Source organism: Schizophyllum commune (genome assembly GCF_000143185.2).
Source record: "Schizophyllum commune H4-8 unplaced genomic scaffold SCHCOscaffold_16, whole genome shotgun sequence".
Taxonomy (NCBI): Eukaryota; Fungi; Basidiomycota; class Agaricomycetes; order Agaricales; family Schizophyllaceae; genus Schizophyllum; species Schizophyllum commune.
The window spans coordinates 448,192-470,565 of NW_026089553.1; the positions used below are offsets into that span (position 1 = coordinate 448,192).

Genomic DNA, 22,374 nt, shown 5'->3' on the forward strand with positions numbered 1-22,374 from the left:
GTGTTGCGGCTCAAGCTGCGGCCTCGGCGGGACTCCTTGGACCAGACACTGGTTCTCTACCCCGATGTCTCATGCAAATCTGCGCGCGACTTCGCCAGCAGATACAACAATAACTCCGTCGATGCGTATCGCGGATAGCATGAGTCCGGTCTTTTCGTTACGCCGTTCGCTGAATGACATTCCTAGTATCGAACTGTTCTTAGGTCCAGATGGACAGTAAGAAGCTGCGGCAATTTTGGTGATGAATAGACTTATCATAGGCTCCTTGTCACCTGTGTGGCGCTCAGAAGTACGGCCTACATTTGGCGCCCCTCAGGGCCGCACGTGGCGGCGGCGTAGCGCCCGAGGGCTATCTAGGCGCTGACCCTCAGGATGTCATATAATGCCCTCCCTGTATCCGTGTAGTCTTCTAATCCCCCACGTCCATCTCTAGGCCCGCCGTCCACCATGCCTTTCCGGAAGGGCCACTCGGCCCAGCCTGCAGCGTCGGTTATGCCAGCCATGGAAGGACCAAGAACTTTGGTACGTGCAGTTTTTCTTCGAATCTGTCCACGCCCATGCTAATTTCGAGCGAATACAGGAAAGCGAGAAGGCAGCAGCCGCTGGAGAGGTGTTCGACGCGGTCCTGAAAAGCGCAGAAAAAGCGATGAGGTCTGAGGCCGAAGAGCCGCCCCTGCAGCGCAAAGTCAACGCTTATGGTGCGTATCTGCGTGGACGAGGGGAGCCCACCACTGATACATCCCTTCAGAGGATCGCGCATTGAAGAACGTACCCCTCGAGACCATCACCGCCAGTGGCGATAACTCTGACGTGGAGGAAATGGTGTCATATGTCGAGGGACAAGTTAGCCATCTTGCTGAGAACTGTACCCTACTCCTGAAAGCACTCGACACCATCTCGGAGATCCATCCCTTTGTCAAAGGTGCGCGTGGAAATGACTCAAGTAATCGCGGGACTGAGAGCATGTCTCAGGGGCAGTCATGGCCTTCAAGGCACTCATCTCACTCGAGGCGAAGCGGCTAGAGAACAATCGGAAGGTCCTCACGCTCAGGATTCAGATGAAAGATATGATGGCAGCCCTACAGCAGTATGTCTCCCACTGTGCGATTGAATGAATACTCACGTCCATCCGAAAGGTTACAACACATAGGCGCCGACCATACCGACAACGAAGGCAACACAATCAGCGGCAGGCTTAAGCCGGTCATGACAGCTATCGCGCGCGATATCATTGCATGTGCCCACGAATGCGACACGTACGCAAAGAAGCGTCTTCTTGGTGAGTCCGAGGGTCTTCGCCAAGTTCGCTTATTAGCCTCGCGATTTCTGACCAAATTTGCAGCCAAAGTCTTCAAGAGTCCTATCTACGAGCAGCGATTTGTCGAATTTGGCGAGCGCTTCGCCAGGCACCACCAGTCCATAAACGTTGCGATCGAAGTACATACTACGATTACCGTCACCGAGGTGAAGGGTATGCTGGCCTTCAATACCGAGGTTTTGATGAAGGTCTTTCGCCGCCTTGATACGCCGCGCGAGCGCGAGATCAGGCGGGAGATCGAGAAGAATGGCGGACCAGAGAAGTGCGCGGACAATGATGTGGTGCTCGAACAGCTTGTGCGCATCGGAGGTGCGACGATGGGTGCTGACAAGCCGCACTCGAGGGATCGGTCCGAGATGCTCTATCTCAAGAAAGAGCTTCAAGAGGACCTGGATGAGACGCTTGGAAAGGGCCTAGACCGCTTTCTCGAGAAGCTGCGCTCGCTGAAGGATGAAGTGGTGCGTCATTTAATATATTGCGAGTGTACGTCTCATGCGAATGGCTAGACCGGCGCCCTCGAAGAAGTTCAGAAATCCATCCAGCGGCAGGGAGACCGAGTTGTATACGATTTATCGAAGGGACCGCACGAGCGTGTAAACAATCAGGTTAGTGATATCCCCCATAACGCATTGCCTGGCGTCTGACTGGGAGCAGGAAATTCATGACCTTTGGAAGGAGATGGTGCGACTCTTGCTGTTCCCTTTTTAGTGACGCTCATCTGTTTGATCTCTAGCATTGGCGAAACAGCGTCAAAGCACACCACTTTACCCTTGCCCTCCGTGATCATCTCATCGAGAAGTTCTATGAAAAGCACGGCGGCGAGCATGTTCACAATGCAGGCATCGAACCGACACAGGAGACGCAGGAGACACAGCAGGCTAGCTTGCCGCAGTCACCGGCGCAGGAGATGCAGTCCGAGTCGCCGGAGGATATGGCGCATGTCTTTGCTGAGCAACCTCAGGCTCAGGACAACGACGACGATAACGGCGAAGAATGGGCAATCAAAGCTCTCACTGTTCTGACCGCTCAACCCATCGCTGAGACCCTTGACGACGATGGCACCGGCTTCAGTGAGTGTATGCCTTGCTTGATCAGCCGTAGGCTAAACGTCTGGCAGTTAGTACTTGGGAAGTCAATTTCTTCACCTCGTCGCGGCCAGAGGATTGGAGGTCAGTCACGTCCTAGATCTGGCTGTCATAGAGACGCTCACACTCGGTCGCAGCTTGTTGCACTGGCTTGTATACTGGGGGGAAGGTATAGGTCCACTCTCCTTGCGTGAGTGAGCAGAATTCTCACCTACTATGTCAGGTTGGTACGCGTCTCTGCGTGAATATCGTGAGAAGATACTGCACACGATGAAGAAGATGTACAATGCCCTCGACGGATTGCACCATGTCAATCGCAGCGCCGTTGACATGTACCTCGACCATTACGCCTTTCGACGCGTCGAGCTACTGATGCGGGGCCTGGATACATCTCGCCGGTGCGCAGACGAACGCATCCTGCGGCGTTTAAGCGAGTACACGGACCGAGAGGAAGAACGCCTGACGCAGGCTCTGAAGGGGATCAAGTACGAAATTGATGATGCATTCACGCTGCAGAGGCTACTAGTCAAGGGGCGCGGGCGAATTGAGCGGGTACGTCGCGGTGTGGGGTTCGCCATCACAAACTGACTTGCCTCAGTACATCTTTCCGCTGCTACACCTCATGCTACGACATCATCTGAAGCTCATACGGCGCGGCAAGAACTTTCTAGTGGACGAACCCGAGCTCATCAGGGCATCGAACTCCTTGCTCCAGCTCATGAAAGCAGTCGACGAGCGCGTATTGAGACTCAAAGGTTAGTGGTCAAGCGTTAAATGATGGGTCGAGCCTTTGGTGACCCAGCTCATGCCGCTCTCAGCTGCCATGCGTCATCCGCGTACAGATGGTCACGCTCGATTGACGACTTACGCCTTTGGAATGGTGTGTAATTTTGCATTGTCGCGACTACGTCCGACACTCAAGTGGGTATCAATACAGCTACAGCATATTGTCAATTCGGGGTTTACGGATCCTCGACCGGAGGACAACTTACTACGTTCGGACGATTCGGGAAGCTCTTACGATGAAGAGGAGGATAGCGAAGGGGACGACTCCTACAGTGAAGCTGGCAGCGGCAGCGACGGGGCGGATGCAACTTCAGAAGCGGAGACAGCAGACGACGAAAAGGGGCCAACCGAAACCGGCATGCTAGCCACCGCCGGCGCAGACTCGCCAAAGGACTCGGACGCGGACGTGACCTCGCTCGAGGAAGCGGACGCGGACTCGCCGGAGGAAGCGACAGACTGTCACAAGGAAGATCTTGGTCATTCTGACTTTGGTGGTCGTAAGCGACAGCCTAACGTACGACTGTCCTCCGAATACGACGTGTCGGGATACGACATCGTGCCTTCGCCTCCCAGTACTGTTGATTCTCCATTGTCTGGAGCTTGGACAAGCGAACCAGCCAGCTACTATCTGGGAATGCAGCTCGGGGTCTTCTCCGGTATACTCGCCATTTTCATAGGGCTGGGCGAGGATGGCGCTATCAGCGGCGTGGGTCGTTGTGCACCTTACGACTGCAGCATTTCTGGCGCTCAGAAGATGGAGGACTCCGGCATCACAACGTTCAGCCTCACCATCGACTTCCAGGCAAGGGCGTGGGTACCGTCCACTGCGTCCTTCTCGCTGACCCTCGAAGGGAGATACGATGACTCGTCCAAGTCAATCGTATGCTCTGAGGGTGCAGGCTTCGAGTGGACCTTCGTGAGGACCCCTGCGGACGTTTACGCATCTCGCCACTACATCGCGAAGGAGCGCTCGTACCGCGGGCTCTGGAATTTCGCTATCGCGGCTGTGCAAAGTCGCATCCGCCGTCAGAGGCCAATCCAGCGTCTGAAGCAGATGCTCCACTACGTCAACCCTCCGACACAACAACGACCCGACGGCTCCGACACCCACGCCGCTGATGATTCTACAAAAGCCAAGGAATCTGCGAGCACAGCTACCCCTAAAGAGGACGAAAGAGGTGGAGCGATAGAAGATACACGCGCGCTACTCTCGCCCGAAGACGCGCGTTTATATCATTCCATGGTTGCCTTTCGACGTGGGCAACTCCGTCTCCACTAGTGCGTGCTAGGCTGAGCTTTGCTACAGTTGGCTGACTATCCGTAGTAATGCATGGTGCAACGCTTGCGATAACATGATCGTGGGTGACCGATATGCGTGTCTGCAGTGTACCGAAGACGGGCTCAGCAACCAGATTGACCTCTGTGCCGATTGTCGTGACCAGACGCCGACGTACCACGCCCTCGTGCACAGTCCTGCGCACACCATGGTCCGGATTCGCTTCCACCTGCACAACAAGGACAAGAAGCTGGTTTACGACAATGCTCGCAAGGCCCTCGAGCGGGTTAAGTATTGCATCGGCAGTCAACTCGACGCCGCCGCCACTCCTAATCGAGATCAGTCAGCGGCGCAGACGAAGGCAGGCTGTATGATACCCGAGTGCGTGCAATGCGGTAAAGAAGGCTCGCTTCCTTGCTACTATTGCTCGGGTTGCTGCGTCGGTGCGTCCCACTATCCCTTTGTTCGTTGCGATTGTCTGACCTTGAAAAGCTTCAATGGGAAAGGAAGACGTCTTTGGCTGCAAGGACTGCCTCGACAAGGGATACCTCGACCGCATCCATACATGCGCCCCCGACTATCGGTACCACTTCTGGATCCTTGTCCGAGAAGAGGCTATACGTCCGGTATTCACGTCTATGGAGTTGCAGTTGAAGTCTCTGCAGAAGAAGTTCGAGGACTTGAGCACCCGCATGGCGAAGCTGGAACTCTTCAATGATCGCATGGAGGCTTTGGACCAGAAGTTGGACAAGGTCTTGGCGGCTCGGGAGTAGGAATAATCGATTCCTCTTTGTACAGTATGTTGCGTCTCGTACCCTATGATTATTGTCGATTGTCATCATCATTGTGTCGTTCTGCGCTCGACCGTGTCACCCATGACTTGGATCCTTCTGTCATGCCCGAGCCGGTGAGGACGTCCATTTGTGGCGTCGAACCGGCACTTGCCGCATACCCGGCCGCTTCGCCCTCCGCGACCTCCCAACCTGCGATTTGGTCACTCGGACGCCTTGCGTGACAAGCGGCACTCGCCGCGTAGACATCTATACTACCCTCTATACCCTCTGACTCCCGAAGTGATGACTATGTTGTGTCCGTATCCGCGGTGCCGTAGCGCATAAAGAGCGCGATGGTGCAGGTTAGGTGTAGACCAGCTCGAGGATCGCCTCTTCGATCCATACGCGCTCGTGTCGCCCAAGAATAACTCCTGCAGAATTTTACCTACCATGCCTGCAGAGAAGCGGACTGTACTGATCACTGGGTGAGCACGGACATTTTATGGTCAGCCGTGCGCTAACGCCCCGCAGTTGCTCCACCGGGAGCATTGGCGATGCCCTTGCTCGCGAGTTCCATGCTAGAGGTATGCCAAATTACTGCCATACACGAGGAGCGCTCTAACTGACTTGACAATGATATCCAGGCTTCCGCGTCTTCGCCGCTTCTCGCAAGCTCGAGACGATGGAGGGGCTCGCCAAGCAGGGCATCGAGACGGTGTTGCTCGATATCACGAGCGACGAAAGCATAGCTAGCGCCAAGGACGAGATTGCTAAGCGCACGGGCGGTAGCCTGGATATACTCGTCAACAATGCGTAAGTCGCCTGCATCTGTACCTCAAATCATCGTTTAGCTGATCCTTACCTCTTAGCGGCGTCGGTACGCTAGGCTCCCAATTTTACCTTGGTCATCGACTGATTCTATACACTCTCGCTAGCTTACTCCTCGTCGGTAGCCGACAGCGACATGGCCAAGGTCCGCTGGCTGTTCGACGTCAATGTCCTCGGCCACTATTCGACGACGAAGGCTTTCATCCCGCTCCTGATCAAGTCGAAGCGTGGATTGGTTATGTTCAACTCCTCCATCGCCAGCATGGTCCCGCTTCCCTACAACGCCCCGTACAACGCGTCGAAGGCGGCTCTGAATGCGATTGGTGACACACTCCGCGTGGAGCTGGCGCCTTTTGGCGTCAGGGTGGTCAATGTGCGTGCTCTATCTCATGATGGGTCGATGACAAGGAGGTTCTCACATCTCAAGTAGCTCCTTACCGGGAACGTCGAGTCCAACCTTGCTGCGACGCACCATCCGAAGGACTATCTTCCCAAGGATTCCATCTACAAGCCAGTCGAGGACATTTATAAGAAGAACATCGACCATTTCCAGGGTGAGTTCGGCGTACTTCCCGACCGTCATGGCGGAACACTCACAAGTTGGTAGATGGTGCCATTCCGACCGCGGTGTACGCCAAGAGGGTCGTCGACGAGGCCACAAAGAAGTCGCCGACAGTTTGGCTATGGGCGGGCAATATGGCCACCATGGTCTGGTTCCTCTCGACCTTTGGAAAGAGGACCGCCTTCGTACGTCTCCGACCCTTTTGATTGCCGACCTCTACTCAAATCATCACAGGACGGAATGTTTGCGAAGAATTACGGGCTGGACAAATTGGCGGACATCGTACGCGGGAAGCGTGCATAAGGCGACTTTCTCCCTTTGTTTCTACCTTGGATGTACCCTCTCGTTGAAAAATATGGCTCAACGTGAGATATATCCCGCTTTCCTTCTAAGTTTCCACTGCAACGCGTCGCGAATCGACGCGAACATACGCGTGACGTCAACATATTCAATGCACGTGCGATCTCCCCGTCACGCTGCAATACTGCAATCAATTCTACTCAATTCAGTGCTTGTTGATCAACCCCCACGAAGTTCGCGCACCATGTCGCGGTCCACTACATCATCGCGCCCAAGTTCGCGAGCCAAGCGAGTTATCGTACCACCCGAGCCAGAAGAGCCCGTCATCACAGTTGAAGAGGTCGACGACGCGACGGAGAGCGCGGAAATTCTGAAGGGAGTCGCGGAGGAGGATGAGGACGAGGAGAGCGACGAGTATGAGATAGAGGTTTGTTATGCGACGTGGCTTACGCGCTAGTACTGATATACAGAAGGACTATAGTGATTCTGGGGAAGAGTACGAGGAGGAAGTGAGGCCCTATCCCCCATCATGTTCCGACGTGTTCTTATCCCTCCCCTTAGGACGATGGACCTAGTCTGACGGCCTTGCTGCTCGTGAACGTGCGTCTTCCTGGCTTGCGCGTAGTGCTTGATCCTGACGGTGCGTAGCCGGACCAACAACAAGGCATCGTGCAAGAAGCAGACGACGACGATGAAGAGTACGATGCGGAACCAGAGCATCCCCGAAGTCCCCCCTCGTCAGGCTCTCCGCCGCGGTCCCCACCATCCTCTACGCACAAGCGCAGTCACTCGCTAGTCGAAGACGATGAGTCCGGGCTGCCAGAGTTGGAGAGGAAGAGGAAGAGGATGATTACGAAGTGAAGAGGAAGGGCGACCAGATGTTCCTGCGCACGCACTCCTTTCTGACGCCGTCTGCACCATCGCGCCCGGCAACAACCTTTCTTGGTCGACTTGCGACATGCGTGCTGCGCTGCGCTGAACTATGTGATCATAGACTATCATGCTACTGTTCTTGAGCGCACAACGAACTGCGTATATACACAGCGGGTACAAAAGCGAGCGGCGGGCGGCGGGCATAGATATGATAAATACGAACCGCACACAATCGTATTTCGCTTTTTCTTGGGAACACGTTCACTAGTCCAACTATATCCCCAACTCCGCTAGCCCCATGGCGTCCACCCACGCAAGCACGACATCGACCCGCGGGCCAAAGAGCGGGATGTTCAGCGACTTAGTCACGTCCTTCGCTTTTACCGCATCCTTCGCCTTCGCGCGCTCCCTTACGACCTCGCGGGCGTCCTCCTTCCCCTTCGCCTTCCCGCTCGGCGCGCGCGGGCTCGGCGGCGGCGGCGCCGCGAGGAACTCGCTCACGGAGTGCGTGCTGTACACGACACCGCGCAGCGCATCGAGCGCTCGCCCCGCGTCCGCGCGCTGCGGGACCATGTGCGCGACGGGGAGCGTCATGGAGGACGAGGACGAGAGCGCGGGCGAGTGGAAGGACGAGGAGGGCGTGGAGCTGCGCGAGCTGGAGGAGGACGCCGAGGCGGGGAGGTCGTAGTCCTCCTCGGCGAAGCTGCGGCCACGACTGTGATCGGTGGATTTACCCTTCGTGGAGGCGCGTGGCGAGGCGGGCACGTCGACGAGGGGCCGCAGGCGGTTCATGCACTCGATCCACTCGGCCTTTGCGAGGCTGCGCGGGGGGAGAAAGATAGGGTAGCCCTCCAGGCCGCTTCCGCCGAGGCCAACGCCCTCGTCTCTGACGTCACCGTCGTGAGTGAGCGATACGCCCTCGACGATCTTCATGGCGAGCTCGTAGCGCTCGCGGAGAGCGTCGAAGGAGCCGAGGAGGAGGAGCGCGATGAGGACGGTGAAGTGGGCCTCCGTGGTGAGCGGGTGGTAGGTCGTGTAGGTGTAGGTGTGGGGGTGGTCTCGCCGGGAAGAAAGGAGCGCCTGCTCGAAGTCGTAGGCAGAGGACGATGAGGAAGCAGACAGAGGGGGTGGCGCAGTTAAGCACTCGGGGTATGATGTCGAAGCATGAGTGGGTGAAGTGGGCGTCGTGGGTGTCGACGCGCCGCAGGAGCATTCGCCCTCGATCGAGGCAAAGTACCCGAGAAAGCGCTCCATGTCCCGGACGCACTTACGCACTAGCATCTCGACCTGGTCGCGCACGTCTTGCAGCGCATCTCTATAGGTGATGAACTTGGCCCCGCTGCGCGAGCCGAGCAGACCGTGCGGGTTCCCCGACTCTATGCCGCCTAGCGCAGCGTGTGGAGGGAGGTTGGAGATGCGGATGTCATCGTACGGGCCCTGCGGCTGTATCTTCTCTATGCGCCATATCGTAGTCTCGACGATATGTAGCGCATGCGAGAGGTGGGCCGCGCCGCGCAGGAACAGGGCCTGCGGCTCGAGCGGCGCGATGGGGAGGGGGACCGCGGTTCCATCGGCTGGTGCTTGCCCATTGCGCTTCTTTTTGGGTACGACGGCCATCTGGTGCTTGCGCAGGGCCTTCGACTCCTTGATTGCATGTGTGAAGTCGCGGACCGCATCGGGGTATTCGTCGCGGAAGCAGTGCACGATCCCGCGCGTGCGGAAGTACTCGAGCCGGTGGGGCTGCGCGGCGATGAGCTCGTCGAGGACGCGCGTCGGCGTGGACTCTGCTAACTGTCTGGAGGGGATCAGCGCGGGGTCATGCTGCTAGCATGCCTCGCACCTGCTTGGGATCTTCTCGTGGAAGAAGTGGACGTAGCGGGCGTCCGGGTCGTTCGGGTCGTTCTTGAGCACGCGCTCCGCAATGTCGTCGAAGACAGTCCCCCCTTGCATGACGACTACACTTGACGCGATCTCGTCCATACGGTACGCCTGCGCGAGTTTCTGGACGGCTAGTGCGCGCAAGCGGTGTACGCGCATCGCTGACATTGTGGGGGACTTCGTGGGGGGCGGGGAGCCGAGTCCGAAGTTCGCAAGCTCGTTGGCAGAGAGGCCTGAGGACGCGCGCACGGCAAGCGAAGACGCATCGTCGATGAGCCTGCGTATGGATGCGACCGAATGGAAGACGCCTGGATCGACAGGGGGTGGTGCGGGCTTGTTCGATGGGAGGGGAGGGGGGTTCGTGTTCAACTGCACGAGCGAGTCCAACAGTTCGACAGGGAGCTGCAGCCAGGGTCCATGGTATGAACTAATGTACTTCCAGTGCTTGTTGCGGCTGATACATAGCACCGTCGGCGCAGGTTCGGGGGGCGCGGGCTTCGATTTCTTCTTCGCCTTTTTCTTCTTTTTCTTCGCGTTTGTTGATTGGGGTGGGGGCGGGGACGCGGGCACTACCAGCCGCTCTTCCGGGGCCGACATGATGGCCGGTACAAAAAGAAAAGAACAATCCTTCTTGCCTAATCGGGAGATTTGTGTAGCAATTTTCCCGCGCCCCGAATACCACACGTGATTCGACTTCAACTTCAGAACAAGCTCTGGGTTTTCTGACTTTCTCCAGTGGTACCGCCGTCTGGGCGTGCGGGTCTTGAGGTTAAGTACCAATCAAACTTCTGCTATTATTTTCTGTAAAGCTACCAAAGCTTGCTGCACAGAGGGGCGCTCCTTCGGTAGCTCGGTCACCATTGTCTGAATGAGCTCGGCATACTTGTGAGCTCTAGCGAGCATCTCGTGCGCGACAGGATGCCGTTGCTGAACGTTGGTCAGCCTACAGCCGAATGGGAAGCCATGCGAGCCCAACTAACCTTGAGGGCACTGTACAACTCCTTCTCCATCACGCGGCCGAGGTTGTACACATCGGCCGCAAACCGGTCTATCGGAATCTCGAGGATCTGCTCTGGCGCCGCGTACTCTTCAGGAGGGTATGTCCTCGGTGTGGCGTAGCGATCGGCTTCGTCGAGCGAGTGGATTGCGGCGCCGAAGTCGATGAAGGCATAGCGGGCGTCGAAGGTGCTGTGTAGCTTGGGGCAGGGGTCTTCGAGAAAGGACGACGGGCGTGCGCCATCGTGGTTCCATAGCACGTTGGCGCTGTGAATGTCCTAGGTCTGAGCGTCAGATTGTTAGCACACGAACGCTTCTCGAGAAGACCTACGCCATGAGAGATGCCCAGTTCGTGCATGAAACAGAGGCCCTGGGGGAAATTAGATGAGGTCAGGTTAAATGAGACAGGATGAAGTTCCCACCCTTAGCAGCTGGTGCGCCCAGTCCAGCCGCGACTTGACCGAGTCGAACGGCGGAAAGCCCCAGGAATAATCCCAGCACGCCTGTACAATGAAGACGTACTCCCCGGCATGGATAATCTCAACGAGAGGTATGGTGTGATTCCGCGGATCTTTCCGCCTAGCACCAGTAGAGAGATAGCCAATGATCATCCACTCGCTACTCTCGACGTGGACGGCCTTTATAATGACCATCCGGTAATGCGGGTCGAGGGCAGCGTTGACTTTGGCTCGCTATCGTGAGTTTGTCCGTAAACATTGCAGAAGCAGTGATAGAAAGAGAGTAAACTGACCATCTGCGGACTTGGCAAATTGAAGAACGCTCTGTGTGTATCCCAATCAATCCGATGCACGAAGTCCTCGTCGTTCCTCGGATGAAAAGGGTCCTTCGCAGGCTTCGTCGGAAACCGATCCTTCGTCGCCTCGCTGTCGAAGTCGGGACTAGACTGCAGGATGTAGCCACGCGAGCGGAGGAAAGGCTCGTAGTGCAGCCAGGGCTTTTGGAAGTCCTCGACGGCTAGCTCGTGCCAGGAAGGAAGGTCTTGCGGGTAGGGAGGCGGCTTGATTTCCTCGCGCATGGCTTCTCGTGCATTTCAGTGGGAAAATGTGGCTATCAAGGTATTGGAATGAGTACGTTTCGATTCGCAAAAGTTGGGTGAGGAAGGAGGTCTGACGTACGTTTGTTTTGTTTGCGCCAGTTTGTGGCACCAAGCTGAAGTCACGTCCGTGTGACGGATCACGCTATTGTTCTTGCCTCCGCCCGTCACCGTCGGTCAGCGCTTTTGTCCTACGCCTAATGAATCAAAGATGCCTTCTATGCCAAATACTGCCGACTGACACTGTTGTGCTAACCCTTGGTCTGTGACGCCAGGAAATGACGCCGGACCCGCACAACAATGGAATGCGGCCTGTCCGAGTGCCGTCTATTGTACCTCGGTCAAAGTAATCCGACTGACTTTCCCTTCCATGATTGAGGAATTCTCTTCAATTGTGGTGCTACGGATATTGTCTTTGACCCCAGTCTGCGCGCGCGAGGCTTATAAACCTCGTAGCTTGGGGTTGAATTGCAGCGTTTCACGATTTCACGACTTGCCTCTTCAGACGCCCGCACGACCTAACGATATTGCTGGACGATATCCGATACGCTTAGCACGATGAATCGACTCATGAGACGAATGACTGCTAGTAAGCCTTTTCCTTGCGCTCCGTGTGGCAAGCAGCTCCTGACTCGTCTACAGTGCTTCCTCCGCGCAGTAATCGCGCGGACACGAATGAACATCGGGGAACAAGGACTGATCACGAAGTAAGTCAAGGTATGTACGACACGGCTCTGCTGATCCGGCTTGAGGCGCATTTCTGACGTGCCACGGACGTTCTTGTAGAGACTCAAGCTTGTAGCACGACAACGTGTAGTCCACTCTATGCAGAAAACGACCAAGGCTCCACGTCTTCATCCAACTCTACCCGCACTGCTGGTCGGCCGGGATATTACGGCGCTATTTACGCTTGTTTCTCACGTCTATCGCGGCTCCTTCATCCGCGCCGCCAAGGCAGTCTTGTCCGCGAGCTCCGCGGGTTGGTGCAAATCCAGCGCGAGCAGGCCAACGACTTGTGCAGCATTGCGCGCAACTCTGATCAGCTGGCGGCCCTATGCGTGTTGCAGAGGCTGCCGACAGCCCCTCTGCCACCGCGGCCAGGGTCACCGATCTGGACATTCGAGCGCCTCGGGAATATGTGGCCAGATCTTGCCAGACAATTTTGGGCAGGACGCCTCCCTTCTAGGGAGCAATCTCTGGCAGAGACGATACGCTCGTCGCTCCGCGCGAGGCGCGGCAGCTTTGCGAGCAACTCGAGCGGCGATGCGATCGCGCCTTCGGCACCAGCCGCGTTTGCAGCCGCTTTTGGCTCCCCGGGGAACAACGTGCGCGGGTCGCACGTCTCCGCTCCAGCAGTACTGTATCAAACTCATGCGGAGCCTGGTTTGGCTGCGTCTCACAGCCTAGAAGATGGAGATAACGACTCGTCGGACGTCTTCTTTACGCCCAAGCAATCCTTCTCAGAGGACCGAGACGACGCCTCTGGAGATGAACTTACGGAAGGCCCCTTCCCAACGCCTAATGCTGATGGCGCTGTCGCAGCCCCATCTGCCGACAATGCTACACACATTCGCATCTATGAAGAGCGCGTTGTCGACGAGGCCTTTCCTGGCGTCAGACTGCGTATCCGTGTCGGTCCTCGTCACACAATTGGGAACAACTCTACGCCGTTCTACGACGCACTTCCACGTTTACTCTCCTATTGCCAGCGAAGTCGCCATGACCTAACGCAGCTTCATATAACCATCGAGCAGGATCGGGTCATCAGCCAGCGCGACGGGCTTGGTGTTGACCCTCTGTTCACAATCCTATCGAGCATCAGAGACTACCTCCCGTATATTATGGCGCTGCAGGTGAAATACGCGTGTGACCGCCGGCACGAAGAGAGGCCTAGCAGGCTTGCAGCGCAGAGACTTGCCAGGGCGTTCACCAAACTGGATCGACTCAGGATAGAAGGCAATACGTCATGCTTGTGTCTCGTACTATTCCCGCTCAGTCGACTTCGGCAATTGGAGATCGCAACAGATATATCGGACGGCGATCTGGAGGCGGTTCTACGCTCTTGCAAGGTTCTCAATTTTCTCAGTGTACGTTCGGGAGGCTCGGCCTCCGATGAACTTCAGGACGGACGTGGACAGTCCGCCGGTAGTGCCCATGCCGTGGGCTTTCCATCTGTCATGCACTTTGAGGGTGACCATTTTGGTCTGGAACTTCTGCGTTCCATTCCCACCCAAGTTGATCTTCGCCTATCTGTCACGAAGGGCTGCCCGAAAATCTCGGACATCGAGCAGATCGTCGAGTCTCGCAACGAGCTCGTACGAAACAGACCTCATGGTATATCTCATCGTTGGCTATTCCGTGTACTGCAGCAGGATAGCTTGTAGGCGCGTGAAATGATGTATCAAACAAGAAGAGAGAAGAGGATGGGGACGCTGGATGCCAGCGACGGCCCTGAGGTTCCTGATTGTGATTGCGTATTCTAGTATTGTATTTAGCTTGTACTGAACTCGTGATACGCATTCTCCGCATCGTCGTAGTCTTCTGTAAAACACCGCACACCGCTTGGAACGAATGGTGTTATGTCTACCGGGCCTTCAGAACCTATGCCTGGATCATAACGCAGTATTTGTAGATATTGCATAGCAGGACTTCGGAGGAAGAACTCGGGAAGGTCCATGGGCGGCTCAAAGACGGTCAGCATTCGAAGGTGCGCTGCAGACCGATCCAGCATGTCTATGATGACTTTGTCGATGTACCAGCGCATATCCAAGCGATCGAGACGTGGGGCCATCAAATGGGCGAGGAACTGCGTCCAATCAAGGCGACCCGCGAGAGAGAGGATCTTGAGCTGTGGTAGCTCAAGTGGCCTACGAAGGACATACGCTTCGTTTCGCTTGACGCCAGACGGCAACTGCGCGCTGAGGTCCAGGACCTCTAGGCCTTGACAGGAATATAGATGCGAGAAGAGCGATTGCGGATCCCTCATATAGCGAACGCTGATACGAGTTAAGCGCTGGAGGGGAGCATCATGAAGCGTCAGGTATGGGGGTGCTAGGGAGTCCCAGAAGGCGACGCCATCTAGGCTCTCTGATGCATAGAATTTCTGATAGAGCTCTCGCACAGTAGATGCGCGACCCGGGGCACGGTTGTCCACCGATACCCGCCGTAGAGACGAGTATGCGTTCTGCGGTCTCGCAAGGAGCGTCCGCAGTGTATCGTATTGGTCGTCGATGTGAATGGACAACTCGGCCCATCGCTCGGAAGCATTGACGACGATGTGCAAAAAACGGCGGAGAATTTCACGATGACGCGCCTCCGACAAGCTGGCACAGTAGCCGAGACCTGAGTGAAGCCGCAGGGTCATCGGAAGGCCCACAGAGTACATGAGGCAGAGGCGCAGTACAACGAGATCGAACGCTCGAGGTGAAGCGAGGTCGACCATCGTCCAGAGAAGCGGATATCCTCGAGTGACGGTAGACCAGCGCGAGCATACACGGCTGATGAGAACGGTGGTGCATGCATAGAAGTCGATGATGGAATGCCCGACGTGCATGTGCACGTCGCCAGGGAATCCGAATCGTGGATAAGGGTCTCCGCACAACATGAAGATGCGACATAGAAGTTCGGTCGGGAGACGATCTATATAGCACGGCGGCTGCTTCGTCCTGTCGGGGGTGGAGGGTGTTGTATCCTCTGTCAAGTCCGTCAGCGGCACGATGCAGTCATATAGTATGGAAGCTACCTAGACGCGATGTGGGGTCCGGCTTCTGGCCGACAACGCGTTGGAGATCCTTGCCTGCGTCTGAGGATCGTCCATCTCAGGATATTCTGAGTAGGGGGATCAACGTATTGGCACTCACCTGCTTGCAATGCGCCGAGGGTCTCGGGAGGGCACTGAGTAAGGGGTAGGACAGGACTCGGAGGGAGAACTGAACGACCGGCGCCGCCCGCTTGTGAATTTGTCAAAGTATGGCCAGGTACGAGGACGACTAGCTCACCGGCGCTCGCGCCTTTCATCTTGTGTGCGACCCTGCTATACATCCATGCTCTCATCCTCAGGTAGTCCTATTCGCCAGCGACTGATGGGTATATGGCGAACGTCGAACGGCAAGAGTCTTCAGGCTCGCTTGCGAGTAAGTCCTGAGCTTGCGCTGAATGAGAGGAAGAGGCAAAACTGGAAGGCTTCGTCGCGCTTGGAATTGATGCTTCTTCCTTGTCATGATGGTGGCCATTGAAGCCGTAGAAGGAGATTATTGTCAAAAGGAGTTGAACTGTGACAGGTCATGCCGCGTGGCGTCACGCATTCGCCGCGCCATTGTTCTTGTTTCGGACTGTCACCATCGATACCTTCCAGATGATCAGTGCCGCGCGCAACATGGTCCTTCAAAGCGCCGCACTACGCTCGACCCCGAACCCCAATTTTGGGCGCTCTCGCAGCCGAGCGCTAATCGGATGAAGAAAGTCAAGGACAAAGCAAGTCTTTTAGAAGCGCGGCGAAACTGATAAGATCTGTTCAGGTAAGAGGCTCGTAGCCTTCGAACACTACCTGTCCATTGTTCCCTTGAGGCGAACAGTCACCCTGTTATTTGAATTAATGAACCCTTAAAGAGCTGAGCTTTGCGAAAGCTATCCCGACGACCGACAATCCTACGACCGAGACGGCTTTACGTACTTCTTCTACAACCTCACGAATATCTTCAGGACATCATTGCAGTGATCTTGCATTGAATAGCAGACATTCAGTATGTTGTGAGCAGCCTACCTCTCATTCGGCTGACGATGTCGCAGTGTCATCATCTTCAATATCGTACGAGCGGTCCACGACGCCATCTCGCACGACGTTAACCTCTCACCAATCTTCCTGTTACTCTGGTAATTGGATTGCCTTGTCCTCGCACTACGGCCTACTGACCAATTCTGCGGCTTAGATCGAAGCACGCGGCCGTCCACCAAGCCCGCGTCGCGGTCCACCCAATCATCAAGAACCACGGATTACGGCACTGTAATACCCGAAGGTAGCCCAATGAGCGTCTTCGCCAGGCGTACTGGCCCGATCCGCAGGCTGTACACTTATGTCTTGCGTCTCCCATTTGGGCTGTTGAGTCGCCGCGACCCTCCCGCGTCCCCGGTGACGGATCCTCACCATTCATCCTTGCCTTCCCCAGTCGACCCCGGCATTCCGAGTGTACCACCCTCACCTTTGCACTCTGTGGAGGCTTGGGTACAAGAGGTCCACGCAGCGCTATCCCTGGCCGCTTCTGACGCTGCTTCCTCTCCCGACCTTTCTTGCTACGCTGCGGGGAACTCAACCATTCCCTTTCCAAGTCTGGATGAGCCCTCCATGACCGCAGACTTACGCGGCTTGCAGGGCAGCATCGACAGCTTCCCCGAAAATGCGCACGCCCCATGTGATCCCTCGCACACCTTCATCTCGACCGACGAGATCACCGTCTCTGAGGGTCCCTTCCCAGGCCTAAAGCTGCATATTCACGTCGGACCAAAACGCAACGCCGACGCCGTACCACTTGCAGACGCAATGTCCAACTTTTTCATGCGCGGCGTTGCATCGAGCCATCACTGCCTGACGCAGCTCTACGTATCGCTTGAGCACGCAACAGTGCGCGGTGGTCGGTTCATGGGCGAGGACGCTCTCTACGTCATTCTTCGGCATATGTCACACTGGCTGCGCTTGGTCCTATCGGTGCACATTAATTATCAATGCCCCGACGAACTCTCGGTTTACGACCCTTCCATTCGCTACGAGCTCGTCGTCCGGGAATCGTTCTGCAGACTGCGTCGCCTGAGGCTCGAAGGGAAGACGGGTGTGCGCCGCCTTAGCATCTTTCCCCTGGTGCAGCTTCGGCAACTCGAGATCGCATTCGATATTGGGACCGCGGGCCTCGCGATACTCCTGTATCATTGTGGGGAACTGGACATGCTCTTTGTTCGCAGCAACACCATCAACTTCACCACCAGCCTAACAAACTCGGTCAACGACGAGGTTCGGCGCCTCACGCGCTTCCCTTCTGTCATGCATCTCGAAGGGGACCATTTCGACGCTGAGCTGTTCCGCTACATTGCTCGTGACGTAGATGTCCGCTTGACGGTGTCCCGGGCATGTCCTCGGCTTGCGGAGCTGCAACACATCTTCAAAGGCCCACAAAATCCTTGGCTCCTTCGCATAGTTGACAATATCTAGGAGCATGGTGTCGCGCCCCTCGTACGCACCTCGTGTATAGGAATTCCTTTACCAACTCTGTCAGGTACCGAGAACATTTTGCTCGTTTCCAAAGAGATTAGCGTATACAAGCCACTAATATGATCAGACAAATGCCATCTATTTACTACAGCCGGCGAAAGGCGCTCTCGGCTTCATAGAAAGAAGCAGTATATGTCTCGACGTGCGAGGGCACGAGCCTTGCCACCTCCTCAAACGTCTCCACCGTCCGACAATGTGGACGCGCCAGGTAGCGCAATACGCGAAGTGACCTCAAAGGGTCACTGTGTAGAAGACCGACAAGATCATCGATATGCCAATACCTTGGAAAACCCCAATTGAGCATACGCAATGAGGCGCGCGACTGGGACAGCATGCACTCGATGGCCTCGCCTTGAGGATAACGAGGTACTACATCCAGACGTCTGAGCCTAGGAACAAGGAAGTACTTGTAGAGCCAGGTGAAGTCGTAACGTATCGACCTCAGCATCAGAGTGTGCAAGTGCGGCAGATGCACAGTTCCAAGGGAGCCCTGAGGCTGGTCACAGCTGTCGTGAAATATGAACTGCAAGACCTGAAGTCGGTTGCAACGTCTAAGGATCGTGAGGATTTCTGCCGTCCCATCGTTGAGGAAGAGACCGACGTGCGTCAGGTTTGCAATCGCGAATTCGGGAGCATCTAACGCGATAGGTTCTGACCACCAACAAACGGCATGCAAATCAGGTGACGCGCAGAACGATTCGTATAGGCCACGGGCCGGGTTACTTTGCCAGGGTCCAACGTGGTAGGCCTCGATGGAAACACGCTCCAGAGAGGTGAAGGCGCCGCGAGGAGCGATGGTCAAGTGCTTCAGCAGACCGGTGTATTTGTAAAGCATCATCGAGATGCTTGCCCACCGATGCGCATTTCTGGCAACAGTTCGCATCAAGCGCTTGAGGACGGCATCGACTTGATCGCACTCTCTGTAGTTGGAAAGGTCCAACTCCAATGATAGCGGCAGAGACCCGGAGTATCTGAGGCAGGACGTCAGGACGGCGAGGGAGTTCATGTCGGGCGGCGCGATGTCTACGGTCGTCCAAAGTAGAGGGTAGCCTCTTGTAACGCCCATCCAGGTCGAGCAGACGCGTCCCAGAGTCACGGCGGTCTTGGTGTAGCAATGGATATCGTCTGGGTAGAGCTCCGCAGTGATGTCGGCCAGAGGAATGCCCATCAGGGGGTTAGGATCGCCGCAAAATAGAAAGATGGCGCAGAGCAGCTCTGCGGGCAAACGGGCAATATAACACGGTCGCACCGGATCCCTGCAGCCGTCAACTATATGTTTTCATCAGAAGTCATGTATCGAGCGTAGGCACGAGCATCATCTACCTTTCCATCTCGAACGATCGTCGTCGGGGAAGACTGAGAATTATGAGGTGATTGTGAAGGGATGCGGCGCACTACCTACTTACCCATGACATTCTCGATAATTTGTGTATAACGTCGCTGTGTCCGTGGAAGAGGCTGGTCTAATGTCCGATTCACGGTCAAGGCGTGATTCTCTGCTCAATGATCGTAAGTGGCAGCAAGGAGCGGGAGCAGGCCGTTGAAGCACCTACCTTCGTCAAGATATGGCTTCAAAGTGGCCTGGTAAGGCCCCTCCCGTCTGACTGCATTGCGCTTCGGCGTCCTCTTCTGCTCGGACAATCAGAGTATATAAAGCAAAGCAATCGGCGCACCGACCTGCGGACCGAGGCAGTAGTTCGAGTCGACTCCCCGCCGGGGGACACTATGCGACTGTATGGGCGTTATACTGTCCGGAAAATCAAAGTACGTAGAAATCAGAAGGCCATGCCGAAGTGCAGGAAAAAAGTGGAGGGTTTCGAAAACGGCGCCCACAAAATTGGAAAGCTGATGTCGGTCACGTCGAGAGATGCGAAGTGCGATACCAGCACTACAGGGGATATTGACATAAACCCGAAGCTACCATGATGTATATATTCCTGTTGCCCACTGATGAGCCAGAAAAACAGAAGCTGGGTGTTATGCACAGAAAGGAAACAAGAACATGACCATGCTTAAACGTGCGTGCTTCAAGATCTAGAAGGGACAACAACATCCGCTCACGCTCTGATTTTAGAACCTCTCAACTCGAACTCTTTTTCGGAACCTCCTATAGTGTATATCTTCATCAATTTTTGCTACCTTTACACCTCAACATAGAGTAGAATATAGTAGGTGAAATTGTGACAGTAGGCACAGATTTTGACTTCGCGCATCACGATGCAGGCCTACGATGATGAAGGTGACAGCAACAGTGAGCGACGAGAAAAGGAGAAGCTCGAAGCTTACAAGAAATATAAGAAGGGCGCATGTCCCACTCTCCACCGAGTCACAGCGGCTGGGCGAGCAGCGGATGACTGCAGGCAGCGCGCTCGTGGAAGGGGTAGCTCACCCTCTTCGTGTCGCTAGTCGGCCACGGAAGGGAGGTGGTGACGCACTTCTCGTGAGTTCAAGGAGGCAGGGGAGGGCCCTACCCCTTGCCACATCGCCCATCACGAGGGAGGCGAAGGGGGTTGTAAGCACTGTAGATGATGTGAGATGAGGTAGAGATATCAAGGACAAGCCATGAACGCACCAAAGACATGGAAACCCAGCCCCTCCCCTCGCTATCTTTGACAATGAGGGCGGGGGCGAAGGGGTATGCCCCTTCCAGCAGCACTGTGTCCTAGAGACGTACGCACATGTCAGTCAGTCAATGCAAAAAGACAGAAGCAGGGGTAAACTCACCAAGTCGGCGAGGGAAGGTCCCCCACCCCACCCTCCATCGCATATCTCATCAAGGATCAAGGGAGCCCACGCTCCTCCAGAAAACCGTCCAACAAATCTAACAAGGGATCAGCGTACGCCTATGGAGGGTTCAGCACGAGATCAAGACCAGTACACAACTCATCGAGATAACCCCTCGCGCACGCTCAACCGCCTGCGCGAAGGCCGCTCCCGCGCTCCCGCGCGCCCGGGTGAATGTTCTACGCCTACCATCGCGCGAGATGATGCGGGCGCGAACCGGGGGATGCCTGTCTCGTCCGCAGCCTCAATAATCTCGTACAACCACGACGCAACTTCAGGAGGGGGGACGCGGCCACCGAGGATATCGCGCGCGGGCACGGGCGAGCCGTAGAAGCCGCGGTTTGCGTCCTTGCGCTCAATGGGGACCGTCCCCTCAAGGCTCAGGCCGGCGAACAGGCCTGCCGCACTCCGTCAGCTGCGCCGCTGACATCCCTATCACGACAAAGCGCACTCACCCTTCGACTTCGAGTACGAGAACATCGACCGCGGGGTGCGCGAGCGACGCCTGCACGCTGCCGCCCGTGCCGATGGTCCCCGCTGCGGCGCTGATGTTGCCGCCGATGGTCACGTTGCCGCCCACGGAGAACGCGCGGACGGCGTCCTCGCTGTTGAGCACGATGACGAGATCGGTGATGTCCGGGAGGGCGCGGACCAGGATCCGTCGAGGAGGCGCGCAATGACGAGGCCGGAGCCGGCCTTGCCAGAGAAGACGAAGCCGGCCTTGTTGACCTGGAAGATGGCGAGGCCTGGAGGGGGAGGGGGGAGGGTGGAGTTGAGTAACATGAAGGAGAGGTAGCGAGGTAATACGCACCGCGGGCGTTCTGCAAGACGGTTTTCGGGATCGAGTTCAGTGCAGACTCTGGTCTCTCGGGGTCGGCTGCACGTCCTCAGGTCAGTGACAAGCAATGAAGACGTATTGCAGGACGCACCAAGGAACCTGTCCAAGATCTTCGCCGCCTTCTCAGCCTCGCCCGGAAGGCTGAATCCTTGTACGAATTCGCGACCCTCAGACGCCAGCCGATTCCCACTGGTGTGCATAAACGCGGTCGCCTGCAGCCCGGCCATCTGCGCGCCTGAGACGCCGTCACCCTCCTTCTCTTGCACTCAGCGTCGCTGGCATCATCTGAACTAGTTGATTGCCGATTCACTTGATGAGGAGGTAAGCCTTCGATTCAAATGAGGTGTGTAAAGAAGGGTACCTCACCCTCGTCGCACTCCTTGCGTAAAAGAAACTCGCGCGCCTCCTCCGGCGGCTCGCAGTCTATGATATCGGCACCAGGAAGCGCTATAATGAGCACGGATGGTGAGATGGGCGGAGGAGGGGAAGTGCTGTGATGAACTCGCAGGGGGCGAAGGAAAGGTGCGAAGGAAAGGTGTTTGCCTCCTGCCGTTGCATGACCGGCATCTCCGAAGTGGCTGGTGCGGCTGCTGCCCGTGTAGCCCCAAAAGTCGAACTTGCTGTTGATAATGCATCAGTATAGCCAAAGTCGAGTCGCAGTCAGGAGATGCACTCAAGAACGGTGAATGAGTGTGAGTCGCAAGTCATGGCACGCGGGGTGCGTGGTGCACAGCATTGTGACGCCAGTGGAATTGGAGTGAGTG

The 22,374-nt window shown here is 56.2% G+C and overlaps 10 protein-coding genes across 10 annotated transcripts; 5 read left to right on the forward strand and 5 right to left on the reverse strand.

The window, feature by feature from the left end:
- The first annotated feature begins 338 nt into the window (after positions 1-338).
- Positions 339-5,302, forward strand: SCHCODRAFT_02644700 (uncharacterized protein). The gene is made up of 17 exons (XM_003026353.3): positions 339-522; positions 581-698; positions 749-922; positions 973-1,087; positions 1,137-1,279; positions 1,343-1,776; positions 1,825-1,923; positions 1,973-1,999; positions 2,052-2,388; positions 2,436-2,487; positions 2,541-2,572; positions 2,627-2,955; positions 3,002-3,158; positions 3,222-3,283; positions 3,341-4,467; positions 4,514-4,908; positions 4,958-5,302. The coding sequence occupies exons 1-17, from the start codon at positions 448-450 to the stop codon at positions 5,236-5,238; spliced, it is 3,957 nt and encodes a 1,318-aa protein (XP_003026399.1). The 5' UTR covers positions 339-447; the 3' UTR covers positions 5,239-5,302.
- A 438-nt stretch (positions 5,303-5,740) lies between these two features.
- On the forward strand, positions 5,741-6,834 carry SCHCODRAFT_062301 (NAD(P)-binding protein; the record flags this gene model as incomplete). The annotated part of the gene is made up of 6 exons (XM_003026352.1): positions 5,741-5,822; positions 5,883-6,051; positions 6,108-6,115; positions 6,174-6,439; positions 6,497-6,620; positions 6,674-6,834. The coding sequence occupies 6 exons, from the start codon at positions 5,741-5,743 to the stop codon at positions 6,832-6,834; spliced, it is 810 nt and encodes a 269-aa protein (XP_003026398.1).
- Positions 6,835-7,158: 324 nt separating this feature from the next.
- On the forward strand, positions 7,159-7,932 carry SCHCODRAFT_01260391 (uncharacterized protein). Its single transcript, XM_003026351.3, has 4 exons — positions 7,159-7,355; positions 7,399-7,437; positions 7,490-7,528; positions 7,577-7,932. Exons 1-4 carry the CDS (start codon positions 7,173-7,175, stop codon positions 7,787-7,789), a joined length of 474 nt encoding a protein of 157 aa, XP_003026397.1. The 5' UTR covers positions 7,159-7,172; the 3' UTR covers positions 7,790-7,932.
- A 1,330-nt stretch (positions 7,933-9,262) lies between these two features.
- On the reverse strand, positions 9,263-10,276 carry SCHCODRAFT_02520743 (uncharacterized protein; the record flags this gene model as incomplete). Its single annotated transcript, XM_003026263.2, has 2 exons — positions 9,263-9,596; positions 9,642-10,276. Coding segments are annotated over 2 exons (969 nt in total), but the record flags the coding sequence as incomplete, so codon positions are not given.
- Positions 10,277-10,458: 182 nt separating this feature from the next.
- SCHCODRAFT_02644715 (kinase-like protein) lies at positions 10,459-11,788 on the reverse strand (the record flags this gene model as incomplete). Its single annotated transcript, XM_050346403.1, has 5 exons — positions 11,427-11,788; positions 11,098-11,367; positions 11,007-11,045; positions 10,660-10,953; positions 10,459-10,606 (listed from the first exon to the last, which is right to left on the reverse strand). Exons 1-5 carry the CDS (start codon positions 11,709-11,711, stop codon positions 10,460-10,462), a joined length of 1,035 nt encoding a protein of 344 aa, XP_050197165.1. The 5' UTR covers positions 11,712-11,788.
- Positions 11,789-12,404: 616 nt separating this feature from the next.
- On the forward strand, positions 12,405-14,428 carry SCHCODRAFT_02594028 (uncharacterized protein; the record flags this gene model as incomplete). Its single annotated transcript, XM_003026350.3, has 2 exons — positions 12,405-12,436; positions 12,547-14,428. The coding sequence occupies 2 exons, from the start codon at positions 12,405-12,407 to the stop codon at positions 14,111-14,113; spliced, it is 1,599 nt and encodes a 532-aa protein (XP_003026396.1). The 3' UTR covers positions 14,114-14,428.
- Positions 14,221-15,746, reverse strand: SCHCODRAFT_02673611 (uncharacterized protein; the record flags this gene model as incomplete). Its single annotated transcript, XM_003026262.2, has 4 exons — positions 14,221-15,422; positions 15,472-15,531; positions 15,590-15,679; positions 15,728-15,746. 4 exons carry the CDS (start codon positions 15,744-15,746, stop codon positions 14,221-14,223), a joined length of 1,371 nt encoding a protein of 456 aa, XP_003026308.1.
- Positions 15,747-16,672: 926 nt separating this feature from the next.
- On the forward strand, positions 16,673-17,996 carry SCHCODRAFT_02644720 (uncharacterized protein). Its single transcript, XM_003026349.3, has one exon. The coding sequence runs from the start codon at positions 16,753-16,755 to the stop codon at positions 17,926-17,928; it is 1,176 nt and encodes a 391-aa protein (XP_003026395.1). The 5' UTR covers positions 16,673-16,752; the 3' UTR covers positions 17,929-17,996.
- Positions 17,997-18,073: 77 nt separating this feature from the next.
- Positions 18,074-19,156, reverse strand: SCHCODRAFT_02594037 (uncharacterized protein; the record flags this gene model as incomplete). Its single annotated transcript, XM_003026261.2, has 1 exon — positions 18,074-19,156. The coding sequence occupies one exon, from the start codon at positions 19,154-19,156 to the stop codon at positions 18,074-18,076; it is 1,083 nt and encodes a 360-aa protein (XP_003026307.1).
- A 1,715-nt stretch (positions 19,157-20,871) lies between these two features.
- On the reverse strand, positions 20,872-22,230 carry SCHCODRAFT_02644724 (uncharacterized protein). Its single transcript, XM_003026260.2, has 5 exons — positions 21,977-22,230; positions 21,702-21,919; positions 21,584-21,649; positions 21,228-21,518; positions 20,872-21,170 (listed from the first exon to the last, which is right to left on the reverse strand). Exons 2-4 carry the CDS (start codon positions 21,835-21,837, stop codon positions 21,337-21,339), a joined length of 384 nt encoding a protein of 127 aa, XP_003026306.1. The 5' UTR covers positions 21,838-21,919; positions 21,977-22,230; the 3' UTR covers positions 20,872-21,170; positions 21,228-21,336.
- Between the last annotated feature and the right edge of the window lie 144 nt (positions 22,231-22,374).

Coding starts and splice junctions, on each gene's coding strand:
- SCHCODRAFT_02644700 (XM_003026353.3), top strand. CDS start 448: ATGCCTTTCCGGAAGGGCCACTCGGCCCAGCCTGCAGCGTCGGTTATG. Junction 1,280..1,342: donor CGCAAAGAAGCGTCTTCTTG/GTGAGTCCGAGG, acceptor CCAAATTTGCAG/CCAAAGTCTTCAAGAGTCCT. Junction 2,573..2,626: donor GCTTGTATACTGGGGGGAAG/GTATAGGTCCAC, acceptor CTACTATGTCAG/GTTGGTACGCGTCTCTGCGT.
- SCHCODRAFT_01260391 (XM_003026351.3), top strand. CDS start 7,173: ATGTCGCGGTCCACTACATCATCGCGCCCAAGTTCGCGAGCCAAGCGA. Junction 7,356..7,398: donor GCGACGAGTATGAGATAGAG/GTTTGTTATGCG, acceptor ACTGATATACAG/AAGGACTATAGTGATTCTGG. Junction 7,438..7,489: donor GGGAAGAGTACGAGGAGGAA/GTGAGGCCCTAT, acceptor CCCTCCCCTTAG/GACGATGGACCTAGTCTGAC.
- SCHCODRAFT_02644724 (XM_003026260.2), bottom strand. CDS start 21,837: ATGGCCGGGCTGCAGGCGACCGCGTTTATGCACACCAGTGGGAATCGG. Junction 21,650..21,701: donor GATCTTGGACAGGTTCCTTG/GTGCGTCCTGCA, acceptor GAGGACGTGCAG/CCGACCCCGAGAGACCAGAG. Junction 21,519..21,583: donor CGTCTTGCAGAACGCCCGCG/GTGCGTATTACC, acceptor CTCCCCCTCCAG/GCCTCGCCATCTTCCAGGTC.
- SCHCODRAFT_02644720 (XM_003026349.3), top strand. CDS start 16,753: ATGAGCGTCTTCGCCAGGCGTACTGGCCCGATCCGCAGGCTGTACACT.